This window comes from Galeopterus variegatus, unplaced genomic scaffold (genome assembly GCF_000696425.1).
Source record: "Galeopterus variegatus unplaced genomic scaffold, G_variegatus-3.0.2 Scaffold1088, whole genome shotgun sequence".
Classification (NCBI taxonomy): Eukaryota; Metazoa; Chordata; class Mammalia; order Dermoptera; family Cynocephalidae; genus Galeopterus; species Galeopterus variegatus.
In genome coordinates this window covers 317,648-335,111 of record NW_007727199.1, presented here as the reverse complement: position 1 = coordinate 335,111, position 17,464 = coordinate 317,648, and the positions used below count along the sequence as shown (strand labels likewise).

At 37.8% G+C, this 17,464-nt stretch overlaps 1 protein-coding gene across 1 annotated transcript in view; it reads left to right on the top strand.

The window, feature by feature from the left end:
* Window positions 1-17,464, top strand: part of LOC103592098 (chromosome unknown open reading frame, human C11orf49) — a 208,402-nt gene that overhangs the window by 81,538 nt on the left and 109,400 nt on the right. The window contains exon 3 of the mRNA XM_008574696.1: window positions 3,296-3,426. Within this exon, the coding sequence (XP_008572918.1) occupies window positions 3,296-3,426 (131 nt within the window). The remainder of the gene's footprint in view (window positions 1-3,295; window positions 3,427-17,464) is intronic.

Below are 17,464 nucleotides of genomic sequence, written 5' to 3'. Positions count from 1 at the left end.
TTGTGTTATTTCTAACAGCCCATCTTCAAGTTCAGAGGTTCTCTCTTCAACTTCCACAAGCCTGCTGGTTAAACTCTCCATTGTGCTTTTTAATTTGCTGAATAGCTTCTTCAGTTCCGCAAGTTATGCTACATTTTTTTTTTCAGGGCATTGATTTCCTTGTACATTTCCTCTTTCAGGTCCTGTATACTTTTCCTCATTTCATCATGATGTCTAGCTGAGTTTTCTTGTATCTCATTCAGTTTCCTTAGAATTATCACTCGAAATTCCTTGTCAGTCATTTCAAGGGCTTCTTGTTCTATAGGATCTAGAGCTTGAGATTTATTATCTTTGGGTGGTGTACTTTCTTGATTTTTCATGTTTCTGGAGTCTTTTCTTTGATGTTTATTCATTGTGGCAGGGGGTTTCACAGTCCACAGGTTTGACACTATTGCCTGACTAAGATTTTGTTGGGGTTGCCAATTTGGTATGGCTACCTCAGTGATTACTCAGTTGGACACTAGTGTCAGGCAAGTCCAAAATTGACTACCGGGAAGATGGCGGGGCCTTCCCACCGCCCCCTCTGGAGAGTCTCAGCTCCTGCATTGAGCTCCCGCGTTGCGCTCCCGCAGCAGCCTCTGCAGCCAGAGCCGCCGGCCGCCTCTCGCAGCCCCTGGCCTCCTGGCTCCTGTTTGCACTGCAGCCTGCTCAGTCTCTCTTCGGCTCGCGGTTCCAGTGGCGCCCGGGGCCAGGGAGACGACAGCCCCCTCCCCGGCAGATACCACTGTCACTGGACCCCAAGTCCCGGTGGCGGGGCTGTGCAGCCTGGCCGGACGCTGAGGGCAGCAGCTGCCGTGGCCGGGCGCCTAGTGGCGGCCGCTCCAGGCGGCTTATTCCCGGGGAGGATTTTGTAAATTTCACAAAATGGCACGCACTCCAAACCTCAGTGCACGTATTATGAGAGTCCCCTTCAAGGTCTCAGCAGTCCTTCAGAGCAATCCACCTGGGTAGGAACAGCTACCCCCAGCGCAAGCAAGGACACCAGAGATTCTGACTCACCATCAGGCTTTCTGAGTTCCTCTTCTTGCTGATGGCCTCTGGGATCCTGCTGGCACGGGGCGCGGGCGGTTCACTCCCTTCCCGCTGCCATGTTTCGGAACCCTCAAGGCCCAAGATTTTTTAAAAAGTTGTAAAATTCAGACTTTCAGTATTTCCAATGTGGCTAGCTGGAAAATTACATTCTACCTTGGTTTATCTTACCTGTTTTTCCCCATCTTTCTAAATTAACTACCACAAACATTTATGGAGTACCTCTTTTTCCTTTTTTTTTGTGCTTTTTTCCGTCAGCTAGCCAGTACAGGGATCTGAACCCTTGACCTTGGTGTTATAACACTGTTCTCTAACTGGCTGAGCTAACCGGCCAGCCCTACTTATGGACTATCTATGTATTAGGTAATATAGTAGAGACAAACCTAATTGCTTAGTCCATAGAACTTGCAGTCTAGTAGGGGAACGAAGTCCAGCAACTTTAAAATAAGACAACAAATTGTGAGTACCATTAGAGAGTTATAAGTGAAATATGATGGGATTTGTGCTTGGGAGATAGAATCAGGAAAAGACTTTATTTAAAATGTCACATTTGAAATGTCTTAAAAAGCTATACTAAGGATATAATTTCACTATTATTAGTTCTTTACAGCCTAGACTATAACCTAGACACCAGCTTTTTCCTCTTAAGGTATGAAGCACACTTTGGGACTTATTCTTTGCTGGATAGCTTCATAAGTTTAGGCTACAATGTTATCATTTCAGACTTCTATGCTGGAAATGTAGCCTACCCCATTTACCTGTAACAGCTCATTTACTGTATTTTTCATTTTCCTTTGCTCAAGACAACAGCAGTGCCATAAACTGCATGGTTAGATTAATACTTTCATTGCTTTTTAAAAACTTCTCTTCTAACTTAATCCTTTGCCAGATGTTGTCCTGATACTTCCCCATAGTGTTTTGTTTTATTTTATTTTATTTTATTTTTTGGTGGCTGACTGGTTTGGAAATTAGAACCCGTGACCTTGGTGTTATAACACCACACTCTAACCAACTGAGCTAATTGGCCAGCCCCTACATAGAGTTTTAGAAGTGACTTCTGTGCTAGCTTTCGATGAGAGAAGAAGAGTATGTAATTAGCTTTTTCATACAGCACTGTTAATATTAACAGGACGAGGCTAATTTTATCCTAAATGATAACATTCTCTATGTTAGACAGGTTACACACTTTGCCCCGAAGTTGGTCTGGGAGAAAGGAAATGGATAGCTCCTAAAATTTTTTCCTGTTCAGAGATTCAGTATTTTTATTTTTTCTCTTTATGGTCAACAAATGAAAACTGACATTTGGAATTACCGCTGTTCCCTCTATTGCTTGCCATGTTCAGCTTAATGTCTGCTTCTCTGCAAAGATTAACATGTTTTCGACTCATGATTTACTTGTCAGGGAATTTAGAAGTTTTCTGGGACCTGAAGTCTGCTCTTGGTAGGGATGATTACTGGGTAATTGCCTATTCTTTGGTGGAATTTCCATTTTTAGATTACACCAGTCTCTGCAGCCTTTATTTCTTTGGCAGGAGAGTCCAAAAGCAAATGGAGTATATTTCTTCCCTTCCTTGGCCCAGCTTAAACAATGACTCACTTGGGGCCTGGGACTTTGCTTCATACTCTCATTTTGGGGCCACTTTATACCTTGTTCTTATTTGCTTTTAGTGTTCTGTTTGGAACCTTTCATGTCCTTTGGCACATGGGATTGGTCTCTGGGGTTATTGTCAGGGAGGTATATAATATCACCCCCAAACTGGAACAGACAATCCAGTTATGTCCCCACAAACTATGTCATCCTTATAGCAGCTGGTATAGGTTGGGGATAGTATAGAAAAAATATCTCTAAGGAAGCATAATTCCAAATGGGATAGAGGGAGAAGTGTTCTTCAAAAAGATATGAATGCCAATCTCATGGTTAAAGACCAAAGATTTCCCTCTATATGAGATGCTCTAGTGATTGATTAAACTTCCTCAGTGTGTACGTGTGGGAGGTGGGAAGCACTCAGAGGAACTGGACTCCAGGAGTTTTCAGAGGAATATGGTTATATGAAGAGAATTCCCCACAGAAGGATTTGGTCTAATAAAAAGCTCAGAGTTTTGTTGGGGAGTTGGGGAGAGATTTTCTCCCATGTTGGCAGTGTTTCTATCTGGTCTCAAGTTTTCATTCTGATTCCAGCCTTCTGGATTCCATCTAATGATGATTTCTTGATTTTTCTCTTTCCAGTTTTAACAGTGTATGCCAGGGAACTCACATTCTCTTTCGGGAATTCAGCTTTATCCAAGCAACCCCCCACAATAGGGCATCATTTTTGAGGGCTTTCTGGAGATGCTTTCGAACTGTGGGCAAAAATGGCGGTAAGTCTTCCCAAATTCTATTCTTTTTGCCTTCCTTCCTTTCTTTCTTTCAAACTACTGTCTTTCTTTTGTTCCTGTAAACACCGTTTGAATGCATGCTATTCAAGGCTTTTGGAATACCATACTTTTGAAGAGCTGTATGTCTTGTGTCAAGGATATTACTACCACCACCACTATCACTAGTGATACCTATCAAGAGGCAAGTGTAGCTCTGAGCACCTTACAAGTAGTAACTCATTTAATCTTCACAACAGCTCTCTGTGGTAGATAATAAAATCCCCGTTTTATAACTAATGCAGATGATGAAGATCAGAGGAGTTAAGTAACTTGGCAACATTACATAGTAAATGCTGGGCCCAGATTTATACCTAGGTAATCTGGCTCCAGAGACCTTGATCTTGGCAAATATTAAAATAGCATGCAGTAAATACAAGGAATAATGCGAATACAAAGAAGGAAACTCCTGATTGGGGGGTGGGATGTTGTTGGGAAAGGGAGAGAAATAGATTAGAGAAGGTTCTCCTGAGAACTGGCTGTTTGATCTAAGTTGGGAAGGGAGAATAGGAATTATCCACATGGATAAAAAAGAGAAGGGCATTCTAAGTAGAGCATGTGCTGAAGCATAAAAGAACCTGGAATATTTAAGAAACGGAGGAGAGCGGAGTGACTAGAGTTTGTGAAGGAGGTTAGGGGAGATGAGCGGGTAAAGGAATGAAAGAGTGAGGTCCTAAAAGACCATTTTTTTGCCATAAAAAAGAAGTTGGTTTTTATTCTGTGGGTATTATTTGAAGACTTTTAGATAGGAGAGTGGCGTGGCAATATTTGAGTTCTAGAAAGATCATTTTAAAGGCAGTGTGGAAATGGCTTAGACTGGAGGCAGGAAACACAGGAGTCCTGAGGGAGTTGAGGTGAGAGATTAGAGCCAAAACTAAAGCAGTGTCTACAGAGATGGATCTTTCAGAGATAGAATCCACAGGATTTGGTGGCTAGATTTGTCATGTAAGATGAGTGAGAAGACCAGTGATAATTTTCAGGTTTCTGGCTTGAGCAAATGGGTAAGAAGATTGGAGGGGCAATGGATTTTGGGGGGGAAAATATGGTTTTTTTTCATTATGGTAAAGTATATGTACATTTACCATTTTAGCCATTTTAAAGTGTACAGTTCTGTGACATTGACTACATTCACATTGTTCTGCAAACATCACCACCACCAGAACTTTTTCATCTTCCCAAAGTGAAACTCTGTCCTCATTAAACACTAACTCCCCATTTCCTCCTACCCACAGTGCCTGGCAACTGCCATTCTACTTTCCTTATGAATTTGATTAATCTAAGTACCTCATATATAGTGGAATCATATACAATATTTGTTCTTTCGTGATTTGCTTATTTCACTTAGCATAATGTCCTCAGGGGTCATCCATGTTGTAGCATGTGTCAGAATTTCCATCCTTGGGCCGGCCCGGTGGCGCACTGCTACAGTGCGCTGCTTGGGAGCATGGCGGCGCTCCCGCCAAGGGTTCAGATCCCACATACAGACCGGTTCCCGCTCACTGGCTAAGCGAGGTGCGGGCGCAACACCGAGGGCTGTGATCCCGTTGCCGGTCCTGGTCCGGTACGGGCGCGACACTGAGGGTTGCAATCCGTTGCCGGACACGAAAAAAGACAAAAAGGAAAAAAAAAAAAGAATTTCCGTCCTTTATAAGACTAAATAATATTTCATTGTATGTGTACACCACATTTTGTTTATCCATTCTCCAACTGATGGACTGTATGGTTGCTTTCACCTTTTGGCTATTGTGAGTAATACAATATGTTTTTTTTGAAAAGTTGAAATTTGTTTGGGACTCAGCTAAAAAGCTTCATTAAGTAGCAGGAAATACAGGTCAGGTTCTAGAAATATAGATTTGGGGAAGTAGAATAAAGTTTACTGAAGTAAAAAACTTTAAAGTACCTTAAAATCCTTGAAAGAAGAGCCATGTGCACTGGAAAATGCAAGTCATTCTTGTATTTGAATACTGTTGGTTTGGCATCTCAAGATTATACTCCAAGGAAAATATTAAGAAAGACACTGATTGCAAATGTCTTTATTGAGACTTTATCTTGGTGAGACAAAGGTTGAAAGTACCCCCATTGTGAACTTCTTTTAAAAAATGGCACTCACTAGATTCTTACATTCAGAATATTAAAGTAGATTAAATTGCTCCAAAAATTTCAGATTTAGAATCTCCACATGAAAACCTTTTTCCACATCTGTTTCCACAGGTCTGTTCTTATTCCCCTTTCATATTATGTGCTTTTCCAAATAAGTATTGAATAACTTTAAGACAGTTTCTATAGTGATCCTAACTAAAGAAGAGGAAAGCCTAAACTATTTCCTCATTCATTCAACAAGTATTTCTGGTAGACTTACCAGTGCCCGGCACTGAGGTTATAGCAAGTGAACAGGTACTCTCCCTGCTTTCATTGAATTTATAAGCTCTCCCACCCTGCTCTAATCGATACTTTATATAAGCTACTGTAACTTTTTTCTAAAACTCCTTCTACCCAGTATCTCAGATCATTTCAACTATCCTAAAAAATAGGTAAGGTAGGCTTTATTGTACCCATTTTATAAATAATGAAATTGTAACTTGTAGAAAGATTGCAAAGTGGGTTAGTAGCAAAGCTGGAAATAGAACCCAGACTTGCTAATGTGCTATTTTTACTATTTCTACTTCAATCACTACTTCTTTTACATGTAACTCTAGAGATCATCCATCTTTATTACACTATTGTAAAAGAAGTACTTAGTGTACTGAGAAAAGCATCCTTTCCTTTACAGAATAAATGCACTAATAGGCAAAAACCAATGTGGACTCAATTTTATGTGAACTAGCTCAGAAAAACTATTTCATTGGTTTCTATATAACTGGGAACTGTGAGTGTGTAGGTGAAGTTTGTACTGTTTCATCAGCACCTATCTTTCCCAGTCCTTTCTTAATCCCTTAATCAGTCAACAAGTACTTATTGGATACCTATTGTATTGAGCAATGGTGTATACAGCTAGAGCTGGTTTCTGTGATATAGCAGATGGAGATAACTATGCAAAACAGTCTTCAGATAGCCTTAATTTTTTTCTTGATTTAGAACTTGGGCCTCTTCAAGAATTTATTTACTATCACAAGGGATTCATATAGCATTTGGACTCTAAGCAGATGTGGGTTTATTTATCTTTCTAATAACAGCTGCCAGTGATTCATCCAGCTGTGAGAGGAAGCAGCTCCAAGTTCTTCCTGTTTCTCCTGTGCCATATGCAAGACCTAGATTTTATGCTGGATATTTATTGTTATGCTTCTTAATCAGACAGCCTCTGATTTCTTAAAGACTAAATGCAACATTTGTGTCTAGGTGATCCTTAAATTTTTGGTTAAATAGTTTTAATATATTTTTAGGTTTTTTTTTCCAGGAAACTTTAGAATGTGTCAGTTCCAAATTTTAATCCAGAATGAGCAAAAACTCTTGGAGACAAGGTTTGAAGGGAAATGATATATTAATCCCCATTTTTTCAGTTATAGGGCCAACTACCTACTCAGTGGAGCTGCTACTATATTGTTCCTCTGCAGATAACTACCTTAGAATATCATGTATGTGTTCTAGCATTATCAGGAGGAAAGTAACTCTTGTGGGAGGTACTAAAATAAGAGCAGAGTTCCAAAATAACATATCTAAAAATAAAGCCACCTGCAGAAAACTAACGGCCTGATCCCTCTGGCAAGAAATATTTTATTCCAGTTTTTAGCAAGTACAGGGATGCAATGTCATTTCTCCATGACTAATGATGCTAATTTTCCTGTGTCTTAATTTCTAATAATCTTATGAGGACTATAGTGAATCTCTTGCTATCTAGGCAACTTTAGACTCTTGGAAGCAAAAAGGCCTATTCAAAGGTAAAAAAATACCTTTAAAATTCACCTTCTTACTTTGGTATTTCTTTCTATGTAGAAAGATTAATCTGAATTTTCCAAGACTGGCAAAGATTGAAATTCCCTTGAATTAAATCTTCACTTCTGTTTAGGGATATCAGTTCAAAACAGCTTTCACCCATAGTTTATTTTCTTTTTTTTTTTTTTTTTTTTTGTCCTTTTTGAGACCGGCCGCACCGCGCTCAGCCAGTGAGTGCTGTGAGCGCACCGGTCATCCCTATATAGAATCCGAACCCGCAGCGGGAGCGCTGCTGCGCTCCCAGCGCCGCACTCTCCCAAGTGCGCCACGGGCTCAGCCCTTATTTTCAATTAGAATTTAATTTTGGGCTTTGTGTTTTTACCAAGGAGTGAATATGTATAATTTAATAAAATAATGGTACTTCCTCTTTTACCTGTGAAGAAGCACCAACTGAGGGAATTGTCCTCTTGCCAGAAACAACTGGAAAATCAGACAGAGGATCTGAAACAACTGTTTTCAGACATTGGACAACAGGCAATGGGAACTGTGGGCCCTGAGAGGCAGTTTCCAAGCAACAGTACAGGGAGGGAGATCTTCAAAGAATTGGATGTATTATTGAGTTGAGAAGGCAGAGATTGGGGTTTAGGGAGGCCAAGGTGGCCTAAATTTGCAGGCCAGAATACCAGAGAAGAAGTTGCTCAGTGAGCTCTAGAGAGTTGCTAGGAAGTATACAAATCGTTGGATACAAACTCTGCACATGTGTAGGTTGGAAAAAAAGAACCACCAGAAAATAGTAGGCCAAAAAATTCCGGAGTATACACAGAGCTGGAGATAGTTGATACTTCTAACAGCCAGAGTGGAGAGACCTCAAAATACACAGGACATTGGATAGAGTCCTCAGCAGCTTAAAAGCAAAAAGGATTAAACTGATCTACATGTAATTTAACTATATACGAGAACAAAATTCAGTATTCTTTAAAGGATTTCAACAAAATCCAGCACTCAGCAATGAAAACAAAAGTCACAAAGTCTGGCACTGAATTAAAAATTGCCAGACATTAAAAAGAAACAGGAAAATATGACCCATAACCAGGAGGAAAGTCAATCAATAGAAACACAGACCCAGAAACGACAGAGATGATGGAATTAACTAACAAGGACCTTAAAACAGTTATTTTAAATCATATGAATATGCTCAAGTATATAAAGGAAAACATGAATATGGTTAGGAGATAAGTGGAAGGTATAAAAATATCCAATGTAATTTCTAGACATGAAAAATATAATATCTATAGTAAAAAAGATAGTGATAATAGCAATTAACATTTATTAAGTGCTGCAATGCAGATTATCTCATTTTTCTTCAGAACAATCCTATGTATTAGGTAGACTCTATTATCTCCTTTGCACGGAAAATGAAACTGAGATTTAGAAAATTAAATAACTTGCTGTAGGTCACATACCTAGTAAATGAAAAAGCCAATGCCAGAAGAAGACAGAAAGCCTGACTCCAGAGTGATCATTGTTTCAGTATGTTCTCCATCAACACTGCATAGGATGCTGGAAATACAAATTAATAAATGATAATACTTGCCCTCAAGGAGCTTGCATTCAAGGGGAAGAAACCGAGTAGTCTGGAAATAGTTTCCATGGAGTATTACTAGAGCCATGTATGCAGGTACTTCCAAAGGATCGTGGAAAGATTCTTATCATCTTTTAATTCTATTTTTCTACGAACCTTTTGAAGTACACTTGTATAAGATTCAATAATAGTACAAGAGAGGAAATAAATTCTTCTTGCAGAAGTAGGGGAAGGTCACAAAGGAAGTGATTGAGATGGATCCTATAGTAGTAGAAAGGTGTTTAGTAAATAAGAAGTACATTCTGAAAAGAGAAAACAAGATTTTTGAAAGTATAATGACATGAAACAACATGGTTCCTTTGGAGAATAAGAAGTTCATTGTGGCTGGTGCTTTACACATAAGAAGGAAACATCATGGCAGGTGACAGGAAATAATGCTGAATGCTGATCGTGTGTCAGCCACTGAGCAAAATGCTTTACACGTATTCATTCATTTAATCCACCGAACAAACATATGAATTGGTATGATTATTACCCTGTTTTGTACATTAGCAAATTGAGGGTCAGAGAGTTAAGTAACTTGCAGAAGGCCCCCAAGTTTATAAGTAAAACAGCTCATATTCAAACCTAAGTCTACAAAGTCCAGGTTCTTAACAACTCTGCGGGACTGCCTAAAGGCATGCTACCCCAGGTTACGAACAGCTTTGTGTGCCCTAAGAAGAAGTTTGTGCTTTCTCCTGAAGTTGGTAAACCTTATCAATTTATGTGGTATTTTCATATGTGACACTGAAAAAAAGCACGGAAAATAGAATGCAAGGGAGGTAAGAGTGAAGATAGGTACCAGTTAGGAGACTGTTATAATCAAACAGGAAGTGGCCCTGGCGATGAAGAGTTATTTAAGGATTTGGATTGACAGGACTTGCTGATTGATTGGGTACAGGATGTGGGAGAGAAAGAGTCGATAATGAATGCCAGAATCTAAAATATTGCCAATTTCATTCCTCCTTTTTTTCCTTTCCTTTTCTTTCACCTTTTATGTTTCATTCTGAATTCACTGTGGATTTGTCTTCATAGTCAACTAATATTCATTCATTCAACAAACACTTACGTTTCAGTTGGTGATGATAAAACAGTGAATAGTACAGACAGAAGTTCTTACTTCTGTGGACTTTGCAGTCCATTAATCAAAGAATTGACAAAAATCCCTGTTTTTATGGAGTTTACATTCTAGGAGTCAGAGAATTGCACTGTGACTATGTATTTGGTGACTGTGTATGATAAAGACCTGTTACTTTTTCCTAAAATATCTAATGTTATGGTAGATGAAGTTATGCTAAGGGAAAATGCAGATGATATAAGCTGAAATAAAGATTTTGGTCTGGCTTCTCTGTAATTGCCTCAAACTTCCACTTGATTTTGATTATCACTAATCCTCTTCTTCACCACTAAAATCTATTCTGTGGGGATTAACGGTGCTTAGTTTAGATGGGTGGCGATGTTGTTTGAATTATTAAAGAGTAATTTTTACTTTTGTAATTTTTAAACAAACAAAAAATCTTCACTCCTGCAGGCTCCACCAGCCAGTAATCTTCACCTGCTCCAACCAGGTTCACCCCTCCTCACTGTCTTCCAGAATGCTGATGTAGACACTAAACAACTTCTTAAACCTTCAGTTTCTGTTTTCTGTCTCCCATTTCATTTATTTCTCCTCAGTTCCCAATTTTCCCTTCCTTTTTCAGTTTTGCTTCCTTCTTCAAAAATCTTTTCTCTAGGGAGAAGATTAACAATTGATGTTCCCTTAAATCTTTTACTTCTCTCCTCCGATAAATTTACTCTTTCCCTCTATCTAATATTCCCCTTTTTTTTTTTTTTTTTTGCAATTTTGGTTCTTTGGGAGCTGTTACACATGTTGCACAAGCATTCCTGGAATGCTTTTGTCACCATCTCCTCTCCCAACGTGAATCTCCTCACATAATACCTCCATACATAATAATACCCCTAGGTTGCTAATCTCTATCCTTTTAGATCTTAGTTTAAATGACAGCTCCTTAAAGGGGCCTTCTCTGTGACTCCCTTCCTCATCTGAATTAGGTCTTTCCATTATTATTTTCCAAATCATCCTATAATTTTTAGTCATATCATTTATTACAGTTTCTGCCAAGGTATTTATTTGAATGCCTCTTAATGTCCATCTCCCTTATTAGAGTGTAAGCTTTATGAGGACAGGAACCTTGTTTATTTTGCCAGTAACTATATCCCTAGCACCTAATATAGGTGAATGATTTGTTTTTTATTTAAGACTCACCACTTTCCAATCAGTATATAGAGGATAGATTATTGAGTGGATTATATTATCATCTCTTCTATTAGAGGATAGGTTAGTTTTGAAAATCCACTTTATATAAGTTTTCTCTATTTTATGAGAGCCTTTATTTAAAATAATAATAGCTACCACTTATAGACCACCTACTTTATGCCAGGCACTAAACTTCATGTTCAGAGTGCTCCATTGAAAACCAGCCCAATCAAAAGTACACAATATTAAATAACACCTAGTTAAAATAATAATCAACACCCACTGGTACATACATCCAAAACAAGGATTTGAAAGATTTAGATCATGATCTGTAAGCAAACTTCAAACATCGTGAGTACTACCTTAATTACTTCTTTTGTATTCTGGGTCCAGCCTTTACTCTATGAAAGAGCTCACAAATTAGTGGTCAGCTCACTACACTTGCCTTGGCCTGCAGATATGCTTTCTATGGCTTGCAGTGTTAAAAATACTTTTTAGGGCCGGCCCGTGGCTCACTCAGGAGAGTGTGCTGCTGCTAACACCAAGGCCATGGGTTTGGATCCTATATAGGGATGGCTGATTCGCTCACTGGCTGAGCGTGGTGCTGACAACACCAAGCCAAGGGTTAAGATCCCCTTACTGGTCATCTTTAAAAAAAAAAAAAAACTTTTTAAAAATCAGATGCCAACATTTCACATAAAAATTTCAATTCCAATTTCACATGAAGAATGGAAAAGCCTCCCAGTACCATGTCCACATTCCTGCAGGGTGACAGTTCACCAGGGTGAAGATGCAGCTGCTCCCTTTAGACAGGGCATGTAGTCTCAGTTTTACCACCATCCCCAGCTGCCCTGCTTCACCAGCTTATGTTTCCTGCCTGGCCTCTGCAAGCATTTGAGTTTTCTACCATTGCTATAGCTTCTTGGTCCATTAATAATCACTAAAAGGTAAAGTTACACTCTTCACTCAGAACATGGGGATTCAAGAACTTATTCTTCAACTCTGTCTCTTTTCTCCTTGTTATCATGATGTCTCATAAAATTTTAGAATTAGAAGGTACTTTAGAAATCATTTCATCTTGAAACTAGTTGTTTTTTATGTATATTTTTTTCTTTTTATTGTGGTAAAATATACATATAAAATTTTACCATTTTAACCATTTTTAACTGTACCGTTCTGTAGCATTAAACATATTCACAGTGTTATGCAAACATCACCACTATTCATCTCCAGAACTATTTTCATCTTGCAAAACTGAAACTCTGTACCCATTAAATGATGACTCCCCATTTCCCCCTCCCCCCAGTTCCTGGAAACCGCCATTCTACTTTTTATTTATGTATTTTACTATTCTAGATATGTCATATAAGTGGAATTTTATAATATTTGTCCTTTTGTGTCTGGCTTATTTCACTTCGTATGATGTTTCCAAAGTTCATCAATTTGTAGCATACGGCAGAATTTCATTCCTTTTTATGGCTGAATAATACTACATTGTATGGATATATACTACATTTTGTTTATCTATTTATCTGTTGATGGACACTGTTGATGGGTTGCTTTCACGTTTTGGCTGTTGTGAATAATGCTGCTTTGAACATACTGTGTGCAAGTATCTGAGTACTTGCTTTCAATTATTTGGGGCATGTAACTAGAAGTGGAATTGCTGAATCATATGGTAATTCTATGTTTAATTTTTTGAGGAGCTGCTGTACCGTTTTCTACAATGGCTGCACCATTTTATGTTTTCACCAGCAATGCATGAGGGTTCCAGTTTTTCCACATCCTCACCAATGCTTGTTATCTGCTGCTTTTTGTTTGTAATAGCCATCCTAATGGGTGTGAAGTGGTAGCTCTTTGTGGTTTTGATTTGCATTTATCTAATAACCAATGACGTTGAGTATCTTTTCATGTGCTTATTGGCCACTTTTATATCTTCTCTGGAGAAATATCTATTCAAGTCCTTTGTCAATTTTTGAATTGGGCTGTTTGTTTTGTTGTTGTTGAGTTGTAAAAGTTCTTTATGTATTCAGGATATTAATCCCTTATGAGATATATGATTTGCAAATATTTTCTCGTATTCTGTAGGTTGACTTTTGCTTTCTTGATAGTACCCTTTAATATACAAAATTTCTTAATTTAGATGAATTACAAGTTTTTTTTTTCATTTTCTGTGCTTTTTGTATTATATTCAGGAAATCATTGCCAAATCCAAAGTCATGAAGATTTCCCCCTGTGTTCTGTTTATAGTCTTAGCTCTTAAGTTTATTTAATTTTATTTTTTATTTTTTTAAAGTTATCATTATAAAATGTAGTTGATTTTCATGGCCCCTTACCAATTCATGCCTTTCCTCCCTCCCTCTCCCCCTTTCCCACCCCCTTCAATATCATATCTGTCCTCTCAACAAGTTCAAGGAATTACTGTGATTGTTGTATTTTTTTTCTGTTTGCTTATTTATTTATTTTTATTAGCTCCCACATATAAGTGAGAACATGCAGTATTTCTCTTTCTGTGCCTGGCTTATTTCACTTAACATAATTCTCTCTAAGTCCATCCATTTTGCTGCAAGTGGTAGTATTTCATTCTTTTTTACAGCAAAATAGTATTCCATTGTGTAGATATACCACATTTTCCTTATCCACTTGTCCAATTATGGGCATTTAGGCTGGTTCCAACTCTTGGCTATTGTAAATATTGCTGCAGTAAACATGGGAGTACAGGTATCCCTTTGACATCTTGATTTCCATTCCTTTGGGAATATACCCAGCAGTGGGATAGCTGGGTCATCTGGCAGTTCTATCAGTAGTTGTTTGAGGAAACTCCATACCATTTTCCATAATGGCTGCACCATTTTACAGTCCCACCAACAGTATAGGAGTGTTCCCCTTTCTCCACATCCTCGTCAGCATTTATTATTCTCAGTCTTTTGGATATTAGCCAGCCTACCTGGAGTGAGATGATACATCAGTGTGGTTTTGATTTGCATTTCCCAAATGCTGAGTGATGTTGAGCATTTTTTCATGCATCTGTTGGCCATTTGTATACCTTCCTTTGAGAAATGCTTATTCAGCTCCTTTGCACATTCTTTAATCTGGTTACTTGTTTTTTGCTGTTAAGTTGTTTGAATTCCTTGTATATTCTGAATATTAATCCTTTGTCAGATGCATATTTTGCAAATATTTTCTCCCACTCTGTTGGTTGTCTTTCACTCCGTTGTTTCTTTTGCTGTGCAGAATCTTTTTAGTTTGATATAATCCCATTTGTTTATTTTTCCTTTGGTTGCCTGTGCACTTGGCGTTGTATTTATAGAGTCTGTGCCCAATCCTACTTCCTGAAGTGCTTCCCCTGTTTTCTTTGATCCAGTTTGAATTATTTTTTTTTTTTTTTTTTTTTGTCTTTTCGTGTCTGGCAACGGATCGCAACCCTCAGTGTCGTCAGTGTCGCGCCTGCACCTCGCTCAGCCAGTGAGCAGGAACCGGTCCGTATGTGGGATCTGAACCCTCGGCGGGAGTGCCGCCGCACTCCCAAGCGGCGCACTGTAGCAGTGCGCCACCAGGCCGGCCCCGAGTTTGAATTAATTTTTGTATAAGGTGTTAGGTAAGGGTCCACCTTCTCTTTTTTTCATGTGGATATCAGTTTTCCCAGCACCATTTGTTAAGAAGAATGTTCCTTCCCCATTGAATGTACCCTTGATAGCCTTGTTGAAAATCAATTGACTGTACAGGGGAGGGTTTATTTCTGGGCTCCCCACACTATTTTATTTTATATGTTTATCCTTATGCTAGTACTACACTGTTTTGATTACTGTGGCTTTGTAGTAAGTTTTGAAATCTGCAAGTGTGAGTCATCCAACTTTGTTTTTTTTTTTCAAGATTGTTTTGGCTATTCATGTATCCTTTAAATCTAAAAGGATTTTATGAATTTTAAGATGAGTTTTTCTATTTCTGTAAAAAAAAGTCATGGGGATTTTTATAGGGATTGCATTGAATTTATAGATCACTTTGGGTGGTAGTATCATCTTGACAGTGTCAGGTCTTTCAATCTGTAAACACAGGATGTCTTTCTATTTATTTAGTTCATCTTCAGTTTCTTTAAGCAATGTTTTGCAGTTTTTAGTGTACAAGTCTTTCACCTCCTTGGTTAGAATATTTGGTTATTTCATGCTATTGTAAATGGGATTGTTCCCTTTTTGCATTTTTCACTGCTAGTTTATAGAAATGTAATTGATTTGTGTGTGTTGATTTTATATTCTGCATCTTAGCCAAATTCATTCTTTAGCTCTAACAGAGTGTGTGTATGTGTGTGTGTGTGTAATCTTTAGGGCTTTCAGCATATAATATCACGTCATCTGCAAACAGATAATTTTACTTCTTTCTTTCCAATTTGGGTGTCTTTTGTGTATTTTTTCTTGCCTAGTTGCTCTGGCTAGAATCCCCTATACTATGTTGAGTAGAAGAAGCAGAAGCAGTCATCCTTGTCTTGTTCCTGATCTTAGGGGGAAAGCTTTCCAGCACTTGGTTTTAAGATAAAACCACATCAAGATAATTGTGATTCGTGCAACTGCTAATAGATTTGTTTTTAACATTTTTACTTCCAGTCTAATCTTTTTTTTCTTTAGTTATAATGATCTAAATGTTCAAAAAGGGAGTGATAGTACATTTTTGTGTCAAAACTGAGTAGCTCACATTCTTAATAAGTAATCACTTTGGGAAAAATATTAATGATTTCCTCAGCTATTTTAAAAACTATATTGCTTGGAGAAGAATAAATGTATCATATAACATCATATATGAGTTGTTCAATAGTATTTTTTTTAAAGATCACATACTTCAAAGGCTGCTATGGACTGAATTATATCCCCCCCCACCCCACGCACATACGTTCATATCTTGAAACCCTAACCTCCAATGTGACTGTATTTGGAGATAGGGCCTATTAGGAGATAAATAAAGTTAAATGAGATCGTAAGAGTAAGGCCCTGGTCTGATTGTATTAGTGTCCTTATAAGAAGAGACACCAGAGAGCTAGCCCTCCTTTTCTCCCTCTCTCCCTTTGCCACGTGAGGAAACCCGGAGAAGGCAAGCTGTCTGCAAACCAAGGAGAGAGCCCATAGCAGACACTGACCCTGCTGGGACCTTGGTCTTAGACTTCCAGTCTCCAGAACTGTGAGAAAATAAATTTCTGTTTAAGCCACCCAGTCTATGGTATTTTGTTATGGCAGCCTAAGCAGATTAATACAGAGGCCATCTTTTTATTCACAGTTTCAACACAAAAAAATTAATTTTGATTTGCATGTTGAGTCCAAACCCTGTTTTGATTCATTACTAAGATTTTATCTGAGGCTGTAAGTCTGGCATTGTTGTGACCCTGTGTTATCAAATTGAGCCATTTAATTTATTTAAAATATCAATAAGATTTCCAATTTGATAAACCTATATTTAATGGATTTACTTTAAGGTAGAAATAATAGTAATTTCTTATTTTATTTGACTATTGTTCTGACACTTGCCTTGTGTCAGTCAGGAAACTCTAGTCCAAAAGAATAAATTCTGGTGCCACTACTGATATCTCTGCAAATAACTCTGAAAGTTCTGCAGTTTAAAGCCCTCATCCTAATAAAATTGATAGTCTGTATCAATTTGCATAACATTATTCAATAATGTTTTAGAAAATGCTTATATAATTTTAACTGCTAGTACTTATCTACACAACATTTTTGGCTTTCTCTTTTACATAATCCTCTACTCCTTAGATTTTTTTCTACTATCGCTTTTCTAGTCATAGTATAAATATGACTATATTTTAATGACTTTATTAGTATCTTAACACTTAAAGGCTTCTATTTTATAATTATCAAGCATTTTATAAAATAAATCCACTTTGTATTTGTTTCCATAACTAGATCATATGGACACAAGTAAAAGGAGAGCTTGATAACATCTGTACTACTACCCAGTTAAATACAAAGACGTTATGTAATCTCAGCCTTTATGCCAATACCGTCCTGGATTAAAAAGAAAAAAGACCAGAGCAGATAAAAATCTTCCTAATCAGTGACACATTTACAACTTCAAGTTATATGTACTTGTGGAGCAAGAGGAACTCCACAAATGAGTTAACCTGAGAGCATAGTTTGGTAGTATCTATATATTAAAACTTACTATGCAGCATATTTAGTGTGTATTTTGTGTTTATTATAGATTTTCAAGGTATGTTTTTAATAAGAAAAGAAATT